The 22099-nt window shown below is 42.1% G+C and overlaps 1 protein-coding gene across 1 annotated transcript in view; it reads right to left on the minus strand.

Moving 5' to 3' along the window:
* The window catches only part of LOC142486543 (uncharacterized), a 95166-nt gene that overhangs the window by 48213 nt on the left and 24854 nt on the right, over positions 1–22099 (minus strand). The window contains exons 6-14 of the mRNA XM_075585127.1: positions 14243–14326; positions 13075–13095; positions 11019–11093; positions 10522–10557; positions 10352–10414; positions 2857–2910; positions 2592–2627; positions 1665–1688; positions 372–425 (exon numbers count right to left, since the gene is read on the minus strand). Coding sequence (XP_075441242.1) covers positions 372–425; positions 1665–1688; positions 2592–2627; positions 2857–2910; positions 10352–10414; positions 10522–10557; positions 11019–11093; positions 13075–13095; positions 14243–14326 — 447 coding nt within the window. The remainder of the gene's footprint in view (positions 1–371; positions 426–1664; positions 1689–2591; positions 2628–2856; positions 2911–10351; positions 10415–10521; positions 10558–11018; positions 11094–13074; positions 13096–14242; positions 14327–22099) is intronic.

Raw genomic sequence — 22099 nt, forward strand, 5'->3', positions numbered from 1 at the left:
ATACGTGCATAACTGATGTAAATAAGGCATTTGTAACAGGCTCTATATTCTCCCCGCTTGCGCACACCTTTGGTACAGGTAGGGAGCCGGTATTGCTGTTCAGGACGTGCTGACAGGCGCATGCGCGAGCTGCCGTTTGCCTATTGGGCGATATGTCCTTACTCGCGAGTGTACTTAAAGTGAGTGTCCTTAAACCGGGGTATGCCTGTATATACAAGCTCAGTGAAAAACGGCATTGATTGTAATCTTTAAATTAAATACTGTACCTCAAAAGCATTCACTAAATGTAATAGCTTATCTTAATTGTCATTTTTCCAAATATAATGAAACAAACATAATATTAGTCAAGACAGTTACAGAAATGTACTTACCATCGGCCCACCGCGGCCTAACTCTCCAGGGAGTCCAGAAGAACCTGGGGCCCCCTACCAGAAAACGTTAAGAAAAAAATCAGGGATATATAATAATTGTATCAATTTTACATTATGATATTTTCACACACTAAAATAACTATAACCATAATATTTAACTGTATGTTGTACCTATAAAATGTAGTCCTTCACTCACTACTGTTGTCTCGTTTTATAATACATTGGCTTCTATAGGCCCTTGTCACCTCAATACAGTAGTTTGTTCTCCTTTCTTGTTAACCATATTACAAGAGAATAATTCCATTGTCTGACTAATGCCACGTTAAACTTATTTAGGATCCACAAAACCACTTTGTCATGTACAGTTGACTCTAGCCATTCATTCTTATGCAGTGCACAATCTCATTGAAAAGAGAGGCCTGACAGTTAGGGAAGGGCGGCATGACCAAGATACTGAGCCCATCACCATGCCCCGTTGGATAGATGGGGTCAAAAGGTTCCTCCTTATTAGTGGTCAGTGGACTGGGTTTCCTCCCCCAACCTCCCTTCTCCTTTCCTGGGGAAGCTGGTCAGAGGCACTCAGGCTATCGGATGTTGGGGGGGAGTGGGTAACTTGGAGGAGTGGTCAGTCGAAGGATGAACACTGAGATAGGAGGAGAGGGGCTCGGAGCGGTTATATGAGGAGAAAGTGTAGAGAGTCTGTACTGCACCACTCTGAGGGAAGAAATCTCCCACCCTATCCCTCCCTTGTGAATTATGTGATGCCATGTAGGTGGCATTCTAATTATATTATATTTAAAGGTTATGACATGGGTATGTTATGTACTTGCAATTTGATGTTGGGGACATGTCATGTTGGATTTTCTGTGGGTATTATTGTCATTGTCACCACTACGGCAAGGTTGGTTCATTTTGGGGAACAAAACCATGTCAGAGTGGGTGGTGTGATATTTTGATGCCTATATGAGGCAGATGGTGAGAGGGAGCGGTATCTACTAGCTGATGGGAACAGGGCACTGCCTCAGTGTGGTTGATTAATTTAAAAGGGCTATAGAGCCACAGCTGGGCTCTGTTAGTCTGTCAAAGGTTTGGGAACTCTGACAGAGTAAAATGGGAGTTAAAATTTTGTGCATCACATTATGATTAATAAAGCTGTGGCCATTTGTCCTCGAGTTCGGTGTCTGTGGTTATTCCATATTAAGGGATCAAGGTTTGGTTTGGGGAGGGGAAAAGGATGGTGAGGGGAGGCTCAAGGCTCCAAGGTCATCATATATCATCTTAAAACATACATACCCTTGGTCCAGAAACTCCGCCACCCTAATAAAATGAAAATGAATAAATATTATTATATATTTTAGATAGTGTACTATATACTGAACACTGTACACAGATTTTAGGTTAAATTTCCTCACAAATAAATATGCACAGTTTTGCAAAGACTTTAAAATGGCAGCACTAATACATTCCAACATCATTATGCAAATAATCATTTTCATTATTAATACTGCTGAATCAATATATTAGATTTATTAACTATTGTGTGTTGAAAGTTTCCTCAAAATGGTAGTATGTGCTATATAACAAATCCCCCCTGGTCTTACCACAAGGATACCTTTAGTTCATTTGTCCTGATGGAAAACCTGTCTCACGTTCCCTTATTCATGAGTCATGACATGCAACATTTGCACTCTGTATTGGTTATGCAATGGTGCCCTTATGTGTTGAACATGACATGCAATGTTTTTATTACAGTGTTTTGGCAATGCAATGGTTTAAATGCGATAGTATATATTGACTGTGACATGGAATGTTCTCATTAAGCTCTGGTTACGCAATATTCTGCATATTCATTAGCTATGACATTTAATTCCCCCATGTTCATTAGTTATGCATAGCATTCTGCATATGAAATTGAACATTCTATTTCTACATTGGCTATTACACAAAATGTTCCTCTTTTGCAAGGTTCCCATTATGACACTCAATATTCCATTATATGCAATGCCCTTGCAAGATTCTTGCTTTGTTGGCAATTAATTACATTTTCTCAGATGGCAAACAAACAGCAGAGATGTGTTCTTAACAGGGGGAGGAAGATTTAAGATGAGTGATAAGACACTGGGACTCCCCTTAGGGTATGATAAAAAAAATAATACAAATGAACAGAGGAATTGTTGCTTTAATCTCTTCTGAAGGTGAGAAGTATAAGGTGTTACTCACTGATAGTCCACGAGAGCCAGACAGTCCAGGTTCACCCTGAAAAATGCAAAATTAAAATTTTAATACACTATATAAATTGCTGCATGGATAATTTTGTAGTATTATAGAATATTTACATTCAGAGAAAATACAGACCTGGTGACCTGTTAAGTACATGGCACTGATTTAGCACAGAGCAGTAAAGGCATAACCTTCAGTGATGTTACCGTGTGCTAAACTACTTACAACGTAATGAATGAGGATCTAAAACTTAAATCATACTTACTTTTTGCCCTCTTGGTCCACCTGGGCCGGGGGTGCCATCAGGTCCCGTCAGTCCCTGTAGTAATGGTAATACCATAAGAAAATTAGCAGAAAAAAATAACATGGACAAATTAAACATGAGAATGACAAATACAGATGCAGCCACGAGTATTAGAACTCTTGCCTGGGAGATTCTGGGGCAGTCTCCCAGTAAAATGCCTCACCATTTCTGTGAGATTCTTAATGGCCCATCGGATTAACACAGCAGGGGGTCCCTGCAGTTTCATTCAGTTTGAATGGGATCCCCCGCTGTCTTAATCCGATGGGCCATTAAGAATCTCACAGAAATGGTGAGGCCTGTTGAGGCATTTACTCTGAGACTGTCCCAGAATTTCCCAGGTAAGTATTCTAATACTGGTGGCTGCATCTGTATGAACAAGATGTATGCATGCAACACATTTAAGCTATCACCACTCTGATATCTTGCGTTGAATGTCAAACTGTTGACAGTTTATCACTGGTAATACTGTATAAGGTATTGGTCTAGGACAGGGATGTGCAACTCTAGTCCTCAAGGGCCACCAACAGGTCAGGTTGAAACCTGACCTGATGGTGGTCCTTGAGGACTGGAGGGGCCCAACCCTAGTCTAGGAAGTACTAGTTCAATGTACAGAGTTACTGGCAATACCAAGTGGTTGGTACATTAGATACAGTGCTAACATTGTAAAACTGGCCTATTGACAAAAGCGACTGTATATATTGGTTTAAGATCCAGTGCCAGCATCTTGTGTCAATAAGCAAGTCACCTGCTTTCTTCAAGTTCCAAAAGTAGAGTGTAAACTCGGATATAGGTTCACTGTGCGTGTAAACTTTACAATGTATAGTGCTGCATATTAGCATTCTATTATAAAAATGAATCAAGGTTAAAATGAAATATGGTCTGAATAACCATTTTTAAGGCCACACACCATCAATCAGCAGTACTGACTTTAGCCCAGTTAGGGGTTTTCCACTACTCTGTGCACACTTTTTTTCCACTCCCCTTACTTTTTTGCTCAGAACTCTAGGTGTGCTATCTGGTATTCAAGCTGAATTTGATGATAGCAATTCAATTTTGAGCAGATATCTTAAACAGAACATTAGTTAAGCTAGTATTTTTCAAGAAGTGACTTTCTTCTGCTTCTGATCTGCCTTAGAGATTTGCAGCTATACTGGTGCTGCAGACTTGTAGAATGTTACAGATTATAGATGTCTGCCAAAGTTTATGAAAAAAAAGAAGGGTTTTCACAGATTCTATCTTGATATGGATTTTTAAATGTCAGGAATAATTTAAATCTGTACAGATTTGTAAAGTCTTTAAATGAATTTACGTCTGTGAAGAACTGTCATGTTCGTTTAATAAACCATAGTAGTTTGAGATGAGATTTATACTGACATCTGAACTGTTAATTGGTAAGAATAATTGGAAGATCTCCAATTAGACATTTTCTATTGTTTAGGTTGTGCGCCATTGTGTTAAGTTCATGCACCTTCTCATAGTTTGACTTCACCATAACACTGAATTCAGCTAACTACATAATTATAAAAACAAAAAAAAGGTCATTGGAAATGACTAAAAAGATTAAGAAAACTGTGGGAAAACAGCATGTGTTCTATTCTCATTACTACAAATATGTGTTACTGTAAGTATGTTACAACCTGGGACATGGGTTGTAATTTAAAAAAATGTATGGTTTATGATTAATGATTTGGGAAGTTTCCGTACTTTAACAAAGCAAACTAAGAACGTTTGGCACATCTCTATATATTACACATGTTTACTGTAGTAGAGATACAGTGTATACAAAGTATATAGTAATGTGTTGCAAACACAACCATCAGTGAATGGGTGAGATATAACAAAGAAAATGTCAATGACATTGAAGAAGAAGAATCTCTAAATATCAACATCACTGTCTAAAATACTGACCAAGAAATAACACAACTTAAGTCATAAACTTTATCATTTGGACCTAACCAAGATAGGAGTTTTAAGTTGGTGATTCTGGGGTGTGGGGAGGGGTAACAGTTTTTAGTTTGTGATGTAATAGCTGGCATAAGGTCAGTGGTAGGCCTTTGAGTAACAGTGGGAATTATTATTAGCATGTATGATGATTGAAATGAGAGTTCGATGACACAAAAGCCTTCCTCCACCACGCCATTCTTAAGCTCATTCATAGCCCAACATGATGTTAGGAAATCACAAGTGATCTATGAAGGATGTCTTCCGAGAAACTTTGGAAGAATATCCCTTCCATTCATCACTGCTTCTACAATATCTATTACCAGTGGCACACCTAACACCATATTAAGGTACAGAAAAATTGAGGAGGAAACCTGGGTGAAAAAAAGCAAAATGAAACCATGGTGAGCTCCAACCAAAAGGGATCAGGAGTCTCATAATCCATGATGTGTGAGCCTCAGATATCAGAACAAACTATTTGACAGTTCTATACTAACGTGGCCTGGAAACCTACATCAAGTTTAAGGCTCATGATAGAAAGCTATAAATCAGTAGCAGTGAAATTAACTGTATAGTAGTCCATCCAGACCATTACATTTCACCACTACAGGTACAGTAACTAATCCAAAGTACTTTCAGTAATGGGAAGACGTTTGCTCTGGCTAATATCATGGACTCACTGTGCCCATCTGGCAAAACAGATTTTTCATCTGCAACTTATTCATCAGTTGTTTTTTTTAATGGTATAATGTGAGACAAACACATATCAGACCATATTTACTAAGCAGTACAAATCTATAGGGCACCTTATTAAATGGGCAAGAAAGCACCCTTAATATAGAATAGTCTAGTAAATATGGCCTTTTGTTTTGAAATGTGAATTTTGGAACTGACACTTTATATATTGTAACTTAATAATGTAGTGGAGTAAAGTCCCATGTAATCAACATTGCCCTTCTCACTTCAGGAATATTATGTGTGCTCTATTAATATAGTGTATGGCCTACATAGGGTGCAATCTATAGTTATTTATAATGAAAACCAGCCCATTAACCTGGGTTTTTCAAACTGGTTCCATTGAAGCACTCAAACCAACAGTGGCAACATCAGAGACAAGTAAACAAAAAGTAAGCCATATTTTCATGAAGAAGAACAAATTGGGAGTCAATGTGTTAAAAAGGGAAGAAAAATTGGGTATTGCCCTTTTAAGGCATCCAATCTCTGACCACAAAACAGGTAACACCACTAGCTAATAATCCAAAAGTGGTCACAATGCTTTATATACATACCTGTTAGTAATGCAAATAATTCATTATTGAGGTACCTGTTTACTAACAGGTGCTTAGTCATGTGGCACAATTAATTTGCATGGGCTATAAGATGCCTTAGCAATGCTTACTAAATTTGGCCCACTATGCATATAGTTTAGGTTGCAACCAAAAAAGGCCTTCTCATAATGAATCTTAAGATAAGAAGGGAATATTAATGTTTATGGAATACGTGATTTCATGCAGCATTGATAGGCAGGGGAGCAGTAAGAAGTCACTCGCAGCATATTGAATAGAACCACATCTCTCAAGCAGATAATAGAAATGCAGAATGTGTTATATGGTTGAGTACTTTCACTCTATAGCTAGAGTACCAGGAGCTGTTCCTGACGTCTATGCAATGCATCACAGTGTATTCTGTACATGGTGTGTTTAAAGCAGAAGCAACACCTTTCCTGCCTTTATTAGATAACTGGCAGTATATTTTTTATTGCATACTGTAATAGTCTGCCTTTGATCCCACTACTAAAAATCTCATCCTCCTAGGCTGTCAACATCTAATGCCAGGTTTAATAATCATGTTCATATCAGGTTCTCACATATCTTATCTAATGAGACAGGGAATTCATACTCAAAGTAATAGTTTATTATTATGTTTACAGCTGTGCAATTTAGATGTAAATTAAATTGCATGTAATGTAAAGTAATATTCTATGGTACTGACTCAAACCATAATTCAACAGGATGTTGATTCACATGTAAATATATTGTGACAATAACACAACAAGTTAAGTAATACAAATTAGCTATGATATGTTGTTTTTTTCTTAAGCTCAAAGCTTAAGAAATTACTTTTGAGCTCCAGGTGAGAGCGTTGTAGACAAGAAATTTGTAAACCTGCAGGATCAAAGAGCCCAGATTCTGGGGGTCAATGGGAGTTTCTATGCGATAATGTTAGGGGTTGTTGAAGAGGGTGGGGTTTTAACTTTTCCCTGGGCTTGCAATGCTTAGTTATATGAGATAACATGGACATATTATTTTATTGTTTCCCAGTAAATCATGTGAGTAAATGTCATTACCAAACAAACGTCTCGGTTCAATTGTTTTTTTTGTTTTGTTTTTCGGTCAAGTTGCTAACGATTAAGGGTGCCGCTTCAATTTGGGCCAAAGGGAACTATTGGCAATGATTCGTTTCAAAGATTAAACTAAGCAATTAAAACCTTTAAAATTATGTCTGTCTGAAAGACGGAACATGTTTCTGTGTTTGCAGTTACAACAGGGTTTCATTCCGAAATCTTAATATCATATCACTATAGAGTTCAGCCAGAATGAATGATTGTGATCAGGTGTTCAGACGTATGAACATCTCTTTCATATATGAGGACCAAGTAGAAGAGAGAATATTTATTTACAAGTAAACTCTACCTAAACCTTCAGGTTATCATGTTAAAAAAATGTAATTTTTATTTCCAATACTTATCCTTGTCTGTTTTATTTTAGATAGACATCCACGACAAAGTGTCAACATATGAAGGGGCATGATGCAAACAGCATTTTCAGGGGATCAAGGCTCAATTTCAAAGCAGTTTGTGAACTATCAAAATGGGCAGAGCCAATCATAGTTTAATCATGCCTACCCCCTTAATAAAATCTTGGGACATAATACTATCTTAACCTCACTTAGTTTAGATTTAATTTAGGATCTGTAATATAACAATTAAGGCCATGTAAAATAATAAACTAAAATAATGAATATAATTCTACTCCATTATACAAGGCCCATTCTGGTGTTTGTAGTTCATGTTTCTCAGGCACGATGAAACCTACTTTAAAATAAATAAATACTCTGAGGACAAATCTGAACTTACTATGCTATGTAGCTCTCAGATGCACAATGGTGCAAGAATGCATATTTTCTGCAGTATGTGGCAGAAATACTGTATGTTGATTACTATGACACCTAATAAACACTGCCATCATTTTCTTCATTTGTATTTCCCTACAGACTGGACAGTAACTGTATACACACCAGTCCCCCCTCAAAAACAAACAGCAGTTTAAACTAGTGGCCAAATAGGTTCATTTCCTCAAGGCAATAACATACTGGTATCTCCAGCCCAACAAGTGGGAGATTGATCAAGTTGGGATAAGTATACTAGCAGTTTCTGTTTAATATTTATATTGCACTACAAATATTATGCACTTTTCTTAACATCATCATCCTAGGCAATCACTAGACTGAAAATAATCTCCTTAGCCACAAACTAGCACAACTACCAGTGGAACATCATCCAATCAATTCTTAATTAAACCAATTGTCCACAGCACTCAAACAGTAATAATCTCACTGGGGTAACCAAGACCACCTAAAGTATGAAATACTAGTATTCAAAATTAAAAAGAGTTTAATAAACAGCAGATCTTGAATAAATCTGTGCAATAATAAAAGGTGGAAAGTACAACACATCCAGTATACAATCTGTGGTATAAACCTTAATGCATAATGCCTACAATGCACACAAAGAGAGCCATCAGCACACAATCTGTAGTACACAGAATAGTTATAAATCTAAATTAGACACAGAAGAACTAGCTATAATGAACCAACTGTAACTGCTGCAAGTGTAACTACCCAGAGCATACAGGAGCATGCTGGTGAGACTGTTTAAAGGAACACTAAAATAAATCAAAGTATACTATGGCAGCTGAAAGCTATAACATATACCAACAGAAATACAGGGCACATCCACCACCTAAAAACCAGAACATGAAGAGAAAGGCACAAAGAAAATATGTAGTATGATTGTATACTGGATGTGTTGTACTTTCCAGCTTTTATCATTGTACATCTTTAGTCTAGATGCGCTGTTTATTAAATGCTTTTTTTATTTTGAATACTACTATTTCATCCTTTAGGGGGGTCTTAGTTACTCCAGTGAGATTGTTACTGTTTTATCTCAACTAATGAAACTAAGGAATTATTGCAGACCATCATTTCAGAAGAAAATAGACCAGATTTCAAACAAGGCTATTTGCCCCAAAAAGTATTATGGTGTACATCCCAATTATTTTCCCCTCCAGAAAAGCGAGGTAGATGTGATTATATCAATGAAAAAGTGGAGGAGTCAATTCTTGCCTCTATAGAGGAATTTAATAAGTGAAATAGACCTCACATTAAATAAGTGAAATAGACCTCACATTAAATAAGTGAAATAGACCTATAGAGGAAAACAACTTCCTCCCTACCCCTGGAATATACTTTATGTAAGCCCTATAGTATTCAAATAATATATATAGATGCAATCCAAAGGAAAATATACAAATGTTAACAGGATAAAAGTGATAATAGTAGGTAGGACTCATTGGTCAATGGCTAATAATGTCTTTATGCTACATATCTGACTCTGTACTGAAGCACTGGCCTGTGCATCATATTTCACCTGGAGGTTATTGCATTTCTTGCATATTATGTATGTAGCCAGTCATTACACCTCTTAACAAAATACTGCCGTTTTTTTCTTGGGGGAGGGTGAGTGTTTGAATTAGGCTGCAACATCAGGATTGAGCTTTTCCCTGTTGATGCTTTAAAGAAACAAATGTGCATTAAAACGTCTGGAATAACGTTGCTAAAATGCCACCATTTGCTTGAAGCAGCTCAACAAACTGTTGTTATTCTGGGAGCCAGGTAATAACACTAAGTGACTTGTTCAGACATATTGAACAGGCAGCAGGATAAATAACCAGCACTGTCTGAGCCCTAATAATCTGGGAGTAAAGCGTTGCAGATAAATGAGACTGAGCAGGTTATAGAGATTGCTGCCGGGTAAATAGGAAGAAAAAAACACCCAGACCACAGCCCATTTGCAACCTGCTCAGGCTCTTACAGAAGATCTCTCCAGTTTTGATCATTCATCTAAAACCGGGAGAAACAAATCAGGTGGCTAGTTGAGCAGAGCATGGTTTATTCATACAATGAATAGAGCTCACACACTGGGCTCTCAGTGCTGGAAAGGGAGAACTTGAGCATCAGGAGCTGAGCTGCCTCCTTGAGTCCAGCTTTAGACAACCTTCTCAATACATATATTCATGTGCACATTGCACGTTTGCAGTCCCAGACCAAAAAGGGGTGTGTAAGTTAGGCCCCTCCCACCTCCTTATATGGATACAGCATCTATTCATACACCTTCTCCGCTGTCTACAAAAACTGGCACACAGAGGAGCATTTACACTCCTGCTCATCTACTCACATCAGCCCCTGGCTCGCCTGGTAATCCTGGAGATCCGGGTTTGCCTGATTCCCCATCCAGACCCTGATGTTCAAAGGAGAAAATACAACAATAGCACCAATGAGAAGGAAGCTCTCACCATGGGAAGGAGGAGAAGACATGTAGCATGCAGAGAGAGTTGGTGCACTTACCCCTGGGCCGGGAGGACCGTCAGGACCCCTGTCTCCCTGTTAAAGAAGCATAATTTTATAGTCAATCATTATCCAAATCCAGATAGTATCCAGCTACCTGCAGTCATTCGCCAGAGTAATGCTGTACTAATCGAGCAATGATACATGTAAGGAGTTGAAACAACGAATCAAAGTACAGTCTCAGGTTAAATATGTATACATAGTTACACCCTTTTAGGACCTAATTTTCAGAGTTGAGGATCTACCCTGCTGTATATTTCTATGGTGTAACGAGTCCCTTTGCAATCTTTTCGTTGTCACTGCAGAAGTACTGTACATACTGTATAAAGCTACGTGTGTGTATAATATATTGAGGATACAGTATATGATCCAGTAAAGTACTCTAAATTGCATGTGTAAAGACTGCAAGGTGGAGAGCCTCATTACAACAGGGAGTGACTAAACATGCGGATAAGAGACAGAAGGGCTTACATATAATAAGAGATAGACTCACTTACATCTATACCATCAATGCCAGGAACTCCTGAAGTTCCGGGTGGACCCACTGGTCCAGCGGGTCCGGGTGGTCCTCTCTGGCCAAAAAAACAATAGGAAGCATTAGGTACCATAATGCCAATCAAAAATATAAATCGGGATGCAAATGGACAAACAATGAAAAAAACACTGAAAAAAACCCCAGGTGCTAATTCCCATCAGTGTAGCCACATTGGCTGTATAAGTCAATAAATAGTAATAAGAGAACAGTGTGTGTGTATATATGTGTGTGTGTATATGTATGTATGTATTTTTTTTATATATATATATATATATATATATATATATATATATATATATCCATCACTGTCTACGGCATCCTTGCCAGGAATATAGCACAGTATCATGGTCAAAGCTTCTTTCTCATCAAGCCATTTCAATCAGGAAAACATACCAAAAAAAACGACCTTTCTTCAGCCTTATGTGTCCTATTTTGTATGTTTTCCTAAAATAAATGGCTCTGACCATAATACTTTATTCCTTGCAAGGATGCTGTAGATACAGTGATGGCTCCATATATATGAGTACTGGTCTCTCACTACTACTTCTGACTTAAGTAGTATACAGTAGGTTACATGAATTATATAGACATCATTGCATGTCACATGAACAATATGGGCTTCTGTCCTACATATAGAATCAGGTAACTAGGAACAGCCATTATGCATTAAGTAAATAACATGACAAATTAGAGACAGCAGTTTAAAAGGAACAACCTATATTGTCAAACATTAGTGCTAAAAACTGTTATTAATGTTTAATGATTATGATCACATCAAACATTTTTTCAATAATAAAATAATGAACTATATGGACCATTCATTTCACTCCTCCTATCTCTGTGTTGCGTTTCCGGCCTTCTCAGCACCGATGGGGTTAAGAAATACATTTAATCAGATGCATATATTAGTGGAGATAATCTTTTGAAATATATATATATTGTTATCTTTTCCTTCAAAAATGTTGTTTTATTATAATTAACTTGAAAGGGAAAAATGAAGGAATAAGAAAACGTTTTGAATTGTGATTGACTAAAACTTCTACCTTGGTGTCACTCAAACATGTAAAAAAAAAACTTTTGAAACTTCACCAGCTCAGGCACTGGAGCCGGGTAAAATGAATATACTGTTCTGTTTTTTCTTTCTATTTTTACATTGGCAAGTAGGGGGCCTTTACAAAGAGAACATTGTGAGCTGGAGATCACCTCTTCCTTGCACTCCTCCTCTTTCTTCTTCAGTGATGGGAAGAAATAGAGTGGAGGGAGGTGACTAGATGCTGCCTCCCTACTGTGACTGAACTAGTGTGAACTCCCCACGTCTTATGCTGCCTCTTTAACTCTATACAAACGGATCATATTTTAATATTATACTCAATTAGGCTATGAACATTTTCAATCAATCATTTTCTTAAAATGCAGAGTATATCAAGATTATCAATGTAAGCATATTATCGTGTGTTTAGCCCATGTGTTGCAGAAGAGACGATAGTTGCAGCCAGCCTATTTCAGTAGACAATATTGGATAGAAACATGCTGTAGAAATCAACAAATATGTTAATTTCCTCTATAAACTATGTACCAAGTAGCATGAATATAAATAATCTCTTAACTAGTGTACGGTGTTTTATTTGAATTGAATGGGGTGTTAAACGTGTTGATTACACTGTATTGCTGAAAAGTTACTTTAGTAACTTGTTATAGCTGTGGATTTAAAGCTCTCGTGTGCAGCTGTCTGAATTACTTACAATTCAGGAGTCAGTAATTACAATGTATTCTCTTCAGCCAAAGTGTAACCGTGTTGTAAATATGGGTTAACACCTTCTTTACTATAGAGAGATGAATGCATAGTTGCACAACACATACAATGACTTGTGAGAGATATTATATATTCTGTACTCCAGAGATAAGAAGAACAATGGGGAATGATTACCCAACCAGGGATAGTATATACAGTATCGTGGTGATCAATTGAATTACACAAGAAACTCTTTGCATAAAAATAGCCTTCATTTAATTCTTACCTCTATCAGTGCCTGGCTGACCTGGAAAAGGTGAATGAAATAAGAGTTAGTTGCAACTTACTTGAGCCAAGCAAATGCTGACTATCTGTAGGCATAGCACCAGCAGTAGGGGTCCGCTATCCCTGGCAGTCTTAGCCATGGTAAAACCTATGGCCAGGCAAGAAAACGCAGTATCCTTCCCCCTGTCCGATTTTAGGACCCACAAGGCAAATCCCCCTACTGAATCTGCTAACAGTAGCAGGACGGTAAGCCCTGGAGAAGGCGTATACTGATGTTTTTTTAATATCCATGGAGGAGGGCAGTGATGATTGGAGGATGTCTTGACGATGGGAGGATAGAATGACCGAGGTTCTTTAACCCTACAACTGGAGGCTAATGCCCTACAGACTCTACACCAGCTACTTCCATGATCTCATCTCACCTTTGATGATCTGAAAGCTTTGGGAAACTGATCAATTCGCCCCAATTTTTACTTGTATGCTCTTGGTTTTGTTCCTTGTGCTCACGGGTATTTACTGGTATTATTCCTACCTACATTTATATTACCGTGATTGTTATATTAAGAAACAATTATGATTAGGTATATGGGTTTTGCACTCAGATCCCTTTTGTACATATTAGTGAATGAGGATGTTAAGCCAAAATATATTTTAATTGAAGTTAATTAATCATTTCAAGTTTTATGTTTGATCCAATAAAAGCAGCTGTAGTTCCATTTCCAAGTGGCATATGGGGGATTTATTATTGGGGGCTTTGGGACTCCCCTTTATTATAACTGAAATTCCGTTAATTATTACTATATTTCCGGACTTGCGTTGTTATTGGTGTAAAGTATACTGTATATGTTGTTTCCCCTATTTGAAAATGTGTTTTTGTCGGTTCTGATTTGAGGCTTATATTGTGGTACTTCAGGAATTCATTAATCTCTTCTGCAGACGGCCATGAACCTATTGCTTTTCAAGAAGATATACTTTTAGTGTTGAATGGTCAATTATAACAACATCTATGATGATAATTCATGTTGCTCCCATAAAATGTGTCAAACTTCCTAAAGGAATAATAATTATCCCCTGGCTGCCTTCAGAAGTGTTATTTCCCCTGCATGTATCTATTGACCCCTGCAGGTGGCCTCCCTACCTGCAATATGGGGGAAGGGTGGTGTTCTTACCGCTCTCCTGGCTTCCAGCTCAGTGCAGGATTCTCTCAGAGGTCGCAGAGGATCGCAGTGAATTAGCATCCACTGCAGATCAAACTGTGTATAAAACATGGAATTGAATCAATGTGTGTCCCAATTGACATTTTCTGTACAAATCAAATGCAGTATAACATGAAGATGCCCTTTATATGTATGTACACCCGGAGACACCATGTCATAACAGACCAGCGCCAGCCTAACCAGGGAAGATCTACGTGGGAAGATCAGTACTGTACAGTATGTGCAAAGGGCCCTAAAGTATGAGCATGAGCTGAACAGATGAATAAAGTCACTTTAGGAACATAGATGCGGATGAAAGGAATGGGAACAAATGCATTTCTTTAGTTTGAATGTTAAGCAATGTTAAAAATGGACCGATGACCTATAATATGTTAAGCAAGTACAGTATGTGCTATGGTTTAAATTGACATACAAGTGTGTGTATAAAGCCTTCAAAGTCTTATAGAACAATATCACATCATAATAAGTACACTTGCTCGGTTTTAAATAACTAACAATTTTAAATGTGTCCTATTTCCAATTCTATGAGTGCTCTCTGCATTTATCAGAACTGTTTTTAATAGAACAAGTTTTTATACCAAATGATTTTTAAAACTGTGGACAAACCAAGCAGGTCCAACAAACATACACCATATTGTTGGTTAACTAATAGACCAAAAAGGTCTCAGACTGGACCATAGCAAAGAACCCTTCACTGTGAGGCCTCCACTGTCTGCACACTAATAATCTGTGTAATATTAATCACCACTCTATTGTTCCCTGATAAATCCAAGAGTTGTTTTCCAAACTGCCCACACAGAAGGTGACATCATTTCTTACACTACATTAAAAACTAGTGTAAACTGAGGTGATAATATCAATGTGTTGCATTACATGATGTATACACCCTATATTCTTTAAACTAAATATTACAACTAAACAAGTTGCAGCAATCCAATCAGTCATATTTTCAACAACAATTACATTGACATATTCACAATTTAAAATCCATCAAGAAAATACATTACTTGGCAGCCATGTGATACTGCATGTGACTTGCCATTCAATTTTAATATGTTTAATTGTATTTGTTTGTTTGTTTGTTTTTAATGGGATCAATTACTTTAACATGTCATATTACACTGTGTAATTTAATATAACACAAATAAAAGACTCAGGATAACCAAACTATGAGTATACAAGAGATTTTTTTAATCACGAAGTCAAAATTAGCAGAAATAAATAACGAAATACTCAATCCAAGCCAAGCTGCAAACTGATGGGCGATGGAATGTGTTGAAGGGAAGCAGGCACACAAGAGGCTTTATGTGACTGACTGTTATGATTCTGTGAAATGTTACACCGCTGTGAAACATTTCTGTACTGCCTACATACTGTAGTGTGACCAATAATGAAGAGCTGATGTCTCATGCTGCCTATAGGGTATCTTGTATGTAAGATAATTCATTCCTTTCATAGATCAATGATTATTGCTATGGAAACTAGATGGTCTAACATATTGGAGCTATAAATACTGTATAATTATTTATACACAGTATGAAATACTGTAAAAATAAAAAAAAAATAAAAGGGAAGCTATAAACCAGTATTTTGCAAATCATGTTCATTTAATAGAGGCTTTGCATTCAGCAATGTGTATTAGGATTCTCACATCTCCAGTATAGGAAATCACTGCTCTACAATAATGTGAAGCTCCAGAGTTGTTCAATGTATGAATCTATGGTCCATTGATTTCCACTTGATCTGCTATAATGGACACACTTACAATTCCAGTCTCTCTTGGCAGTGTGAAGAAAATAAAGTTATGCTTTCAAATCTTATGCAAAGTACTTTAAAGAAACAAAGAGAATTATAGAGACAGCTTCGATGTTTTCACATTTTCAAGCCTCAATGAAATCAAAATTACACAGCAACATCCTGGACGAGACAAGATCACGGGAAAATTAGACATTTTCTTAAACTTCTCATCTGCACCACTTCCCACCCAGCTCCACTTGTGTAACACATACTGATGTCTGCCCTGCATCTCAACAACAACATAATGCATGTGCCCTGTATTCTGTCTCCATAAGTCCTCCAAATGTACTATACTCAGATCACAGACACACACGGGGATAGTAAGGGAGACAGACACAAGGATAGTAAGGGAGACAGACACGGGGATAGTAAGGGAGACAGACACAGAGGGATAGTAAGGGAGACAGACACGGGGATAGTAAGGGAGACAGACACAGGAGACAGACACGGGGATAGTAAGGGAGGCAGACACGGGGATAGTAAGGGAGACAGACACGGGGATAGTAAGGGAGACAGACACGGGGATAGTAAGGGAGACAGACACGGGATAGTAAGGGAGGCAGACACGGGGATAGTAAGGGAGACAGACACGGGGATAGTAAGGGAGACAGACACAGAGGGATAGTAAGGGAGACAGACACGGGGATAGTAAGGGAGACAGACACAGGAGACAGACACGGGGATAGTAAGGGAGGCAGACACGGGGATAGTAAGGGAGACAGACACGGGGATAGTAAGGGAGACAGACACGGGGATAGTAAGGGAGACAGACACGGGATAGTAAGGGAGGCAGACACCGGGATAGTAAGGGAGGCAGACACGGGGATAGTAAGGGAGACAGACAAGGGGATAGTAAGGGAGGCAGACACGGGGATAGTAAGGGAGACAGACACGGGGAAAGTAAGGGAGGCAGACACGGGGATAGTAAGGCAGACACGGGGATAGTAAGGGAGGCAGACACGGGGATAGTAAGGGAGGCAGACACGGGGATAGTAAGGGAGGCAGACACGGGGATAGTACGGGAGGCAGACACGGGGATAGTAAGGGAGGCAGACACGGGGATAGTAAGGGAGACAGACACGGGGATAGTAAGGGAGACAGACACACACGGGGATAGTAAGGGAGACAGACACAGGGATAGTAAGGGCGACAGACACGGGGATAGTAAGGGAGACAGACACGGGGATAGTAAGGGAGACAGACACGGGGAAAGTAAGGGAGACAGACACAGGATAGTAAGGGAGGCAGACACGGGGATAGTAAGGGAGGCAGACACGGGGATAGTAAGGGAGGCAGACACAGGATAGTAAGGGAGGCAGACACCGGGATAGTAAGGGAGACAGACACGGGGATAGTAAGGGAGACAGACAAGGGGATAGTAAGGGAGGCAGACACGGGGATAGTAAGGGAGACAGACACGGGGAAAGTAAGGGAGGCAGACACGGGGATAGTAAGGCAGACACGGGGATAGTAAGGCAGACACGGGGATAGTAAGGGAGGCAGACACGGGGATAGTAAGGGAGGCAGACACGGGGATAGTAAGGGAGGCAGACACGGGGATAGTACGGGAGGCAGACACGGGGATAGTAAGGGAGGCAGACACGGGGATAGTAAGGGAGACAGACACGGGGATAGTAAGGGAGACAGACACACACGGGGATAGTAAGGGAGACAGACACAGGGATAGTAAGGGCGACAGACACGGGGATAGTAAGGGAGACAGACACGGGGATAGTAAGGGAGACAGACACGGGGAAAGTAAGGGAGACAGACACAGGATAGTAAGGGAGGCAGACACCGGGATAGTACGGGAGGCAGACACGGGGATAGTAAGGGAGGCAGACACGGGGATAGTAAGGGAGACAGACACGGGGATAGTAAGGGAGACAGACACACACGGGGATAGTAAGGGAGACAGACACAGGGATAGTAAGGGCGACAGACACGGGGATAGTAAGGGAGACAGACACGGGGATAGTAAGGGAGACAGACACGGGGAAAGTAAGGGAGACAGACACAGGATAGTAAGGGAGGCAGACACGGGGATAGTAAGGGAGGCAGACACGGGGATAGTAAGGGAGGCAGACACGGGGATAGTAAGGGAGGCAGACACGGGGATAGTACGGGAGGCAGACACGGGGATAGTAAGGGAGGCAGACACGGGGATAGTAAGGGAGACAGACACGGGGATAGTAAGGGAGACAGACACACACGGGGATAGTAAGGGAGACAGACACAGGGATAGTAAGGGCGACAGACACGGGGATAGTAAGGGAGACAGACACGGGGATAGTAAGGGAGACAGACACGGGGAAAGTAAGGGAGACAGACACAGGATAGTAAGGGAGGCAGACACGGGGATAGTAAGGGAGGCAGACACGGGGATAGTAAGGGAGGCAGACACAGGATAGTAAGGGAGGCAGACACCGGGATAGTAAGGGAGACAGACACGGGGATAGTAAGGGAGACAGACAAGGGGATAGTAAGGGAGGCAGACACGGGGATAGTAAGGGAGACAGACACGGGGAAAGTAAGGGAGGCAGACACGGGGATAGTAAGGCAGACACGGGGATAGTAAGGCAGACACGGGGATAGTAAGGGAGGCAGACACGGGGATAGTAAGGGAGGCAGACACGGGGATAGTAAGGGAGACAGACACGGGGATAGTAAGGGAGACAGACACGGGGATAGTAAGGGAGACAGACACGGGATAGTAAGGGAGGCAGACACCGGGATAGTAAGGGAGGCAGACACGGGGATAGTAAGGGAGACAGACAAGGGGATAGTAAGGGAGGCAGACACGGGGATAGTAAGGGAGACAGACACGGGGAAAGTAAGGGAGGCAGACACGGGGATAGTAAGGCAGACACGGGGATAGTAAGGGAGGCAGACACGGGGATAGTAAGGGAGGCAGACACGGGGATAGTAAGGGAGGCAGACACGGGGATAGTACGGGAGGCAGACACGGGGATAGTAAGGGAGGCAGACACGGGGATAGTAAGGGAGACAGACACGGGGATAGTAAGGGAGACAGACACACACGGGGATAGTAAGGGAGACAGACACAGGGATAGTAAGGGCGACAGACACGGGGATAGTAAGGGAGACAGACACGGGGATAGTAAGGGAGACAGACACGGGGAAAGTAAGGGAGACAGACACAGGATAGTAAGGGAGGCAGACACGGGGATAGTAAGGGAGGCAGACACGGGGATAGTAAGGGAGGCAGACACAGGATAGTAAGGGAGGCAGACACCGGGATAGTAAGGGAGACAGACACGGGGATAGTAAGGGAGACAGACAAGGGGATAGTAAGGGAGGCAGACACGGGGATAGTAAGGGAGACAGACACGGGGAAAGTAAGGGAGGCAGACACGGGGATAGTAAGGCAGACACGGGGATAGTAAGGCAGACACGGGGATAGTAAGGGAGGCAGACACGGGGATAGTAAGGGAGGCAGACACGGGGATAGTAAGGGAGGCAGACACGGGGATAGTACGGGAGGCAGACACGGGGATAGTAAGGGAGGCAGACACGGGGATAGTAAGGGAGACAGACACGGGGATAGTAAGGGAGACAGACACACACGGGGATAGTAAGGGAGACAGACACAGGGATAGTAAGGGCGACAGACACGGGGATAGTAAGGGAGACAGACACGGGGATAGTAAGGGAGACAGACACGGGGAAAGTAAGGGAGACAGACACAGGATAGTAAGGGAGGCAGACACCGGGATAGTAAGGGAGACAGACACGGGGATAGTAAGGGAGACAGACAAGGGGATAGTAAGGGAGGCAGACACGGGGATAGTAAGGGAGACAGACACGGGGAAAGTAAGGGAGACAGACACGGGGATAGTAAGGGAGGCAGACACGGGGATAGTAAGGAGGCAGACACGGGATAGTAAGGGAGACAGACACGGGGATAGTAAGGGAGGCAGACACGGGGTTAGTAAGGGAGACAGACACGGGGATAGTAAGGGAGGCAGACACGGGGATAGTAAGGGAGGCAGACACGGGGATAGTAAGGGAGACAGACACGGGATAGTAAGGGAGACAGACACGGGGATAGTAAGGGAGGCAGACACGGGGATAGTAAGGGAGGCAGACACGGGGATAGTAAGGGAGACAGACACGGGATAGTAAGGGAGGCAGACACGGGGATAGTAAGGGAGGCAGACACTGGGATAGTAAGGGAGACAGACACGGGGATAGTAAGGGAGACAGACACGGGGATAGTAAGGGAGGCAGACACGGGATAGTAAGGGAGACAGACACGGGGATAGTAAGGGAGGCAGACACGGGGTTAGTAAGGGAGACAGACACGGGGATAGTAAGGGAGACAGACACGGGGATAGTAAGGGAGACAGACACGGGGATAGTAAGGGAGGCAGACACGGGGATAGTAAGGGAGGCAGACACGGGGATAGTAAGGGAGGCAGACACGGGATAGTAAGGGAGGCAGACACGGGGATAGTAAGGGAGGCAGACACGGGGATAGTAAGGGAGGCAGACAAGGGGATAGTAAGGGAGGCAGACACGGGGAAAGTAAGGGAGGCAGACACGGGGATAGTAAGGGAGGCAGACACGGGGATAGTAAGGGAGACAGACACGGGGATAGTAAGGGAGGCAGACACGATGATAGTAAGGGAGGCAGACACCGGGATAGTAAGGGAGCCAGACACCGGGATAGTAAGGGAGGCAGACACGGGGATAGTAAGGGAGGCAGACACGGGGATAGTAAGGGAGGCAGACACGTGGATAGTAAGGGAGGCAGACACGGGGATAGTAAGGGAGGCAGACACGGGGATAGTAAGGGAGGCAGACACGGGGATAGTAAGGGAGGCAGACACGGGGATAGTAAGGGAGGCAGACACGGGGATAGTAAGGGAGGCAGACACGGGGATAGTACGGGAGGCAGACACGGGTATAGTAAGGGAGGCAGACACGGGGATAGTAAGGGAGACAGACACGGGGATAGTAAGGGAGACAGACACGGGGATAGTAAGGGAGGCAGACACGGGGATAGTAAGGAGGCAGACACGGGGATAGTAAGGGAGACAGACACGGGGATAGTAAGGGAGACAGACACGGGGATAGTAAGGGAGGCAGACACGGGGATAGTAAGGGAGGCAGACACGGGGATAGTAAGGGAGACAGACACGGGATAGTAAGGGAGGCAGACACCGGGATAGTAAGGGAGACAGACACGGGGATAGTAAGGGAGACAGACAAGGGGATAGTAAGGGAGGCAGACACGGGGATAGTAAGGGAGGCAGACACGGGGAAAGTAAGGGAGGCAGACACGGGGATAGTAAGGGAGGCAGACACGGGGATAGTAAGGGAGGCAGACACGGGGATAGTAAGGGAGGCAGACACGGGGATAGTAAGGGAGGCAGACACGGGGATAGTAAGGGAGGCAGACACGGGGATAGTAAGGGAGCCAGACACGGGGAAAGTAAGGGAGGCAGACACGGGGATAGTAAGGGAGGCAGACACGGGGATAGTAAGGGAGGCAGACACGGGGATAGTAAGGGAGGCAGACACGGGGATAGTAAGGGAGACAGACACGGGGATAGTAAGGGAGACAGACACGGGGATAATAAGGGAGGCAGACACGGGATAGTAAGGGAGACAGACACGGGGATAGTAAGGGAGGCAGACACGGGGTTAGTAAGGGAGGCAGACACGGGGATAGTAAGGGAGACAGACACGTGGATAGTAAGGGAGGCAGACACGGGGATAGTAAGGGAGGCAGACACGGGGATAGTAAGGGAGGCAGACACGGGGATAGTAAGGGAGGCAGACACGGGGATAGTAAGGGAGGCAGACACGGGGATAGTATGGGAGGCAGACACGGGGATAGTAAGGGAGGCAGACACGGGGATAGTAAGGGAGACAGACACGGGGATAGTAAGGGAGACAGACACGGGGATAGTAAGGGAGGCAGACACGGGGATAGTAAGGAGGCAGACACGGGGATAGTAAGGGAGACAGACACGGGGATAGTAA

Source organism: Ascaphus truei, unplaced genomic scaffold, assembly GCF_040206685.1.
Source record: "Ascaphus truei isolate aAscTru1 unplaced genomic scaffold, aAscTru1.hap1 HAP1_SCAFFOLD_941, whole genome shotgun sequence".
Lineage (NCBI taxonomy): Eukaryota > Metazoa > Chordata > Amphibia > Anura > Ascaphidae > Ascaphus > Ascaphus truei.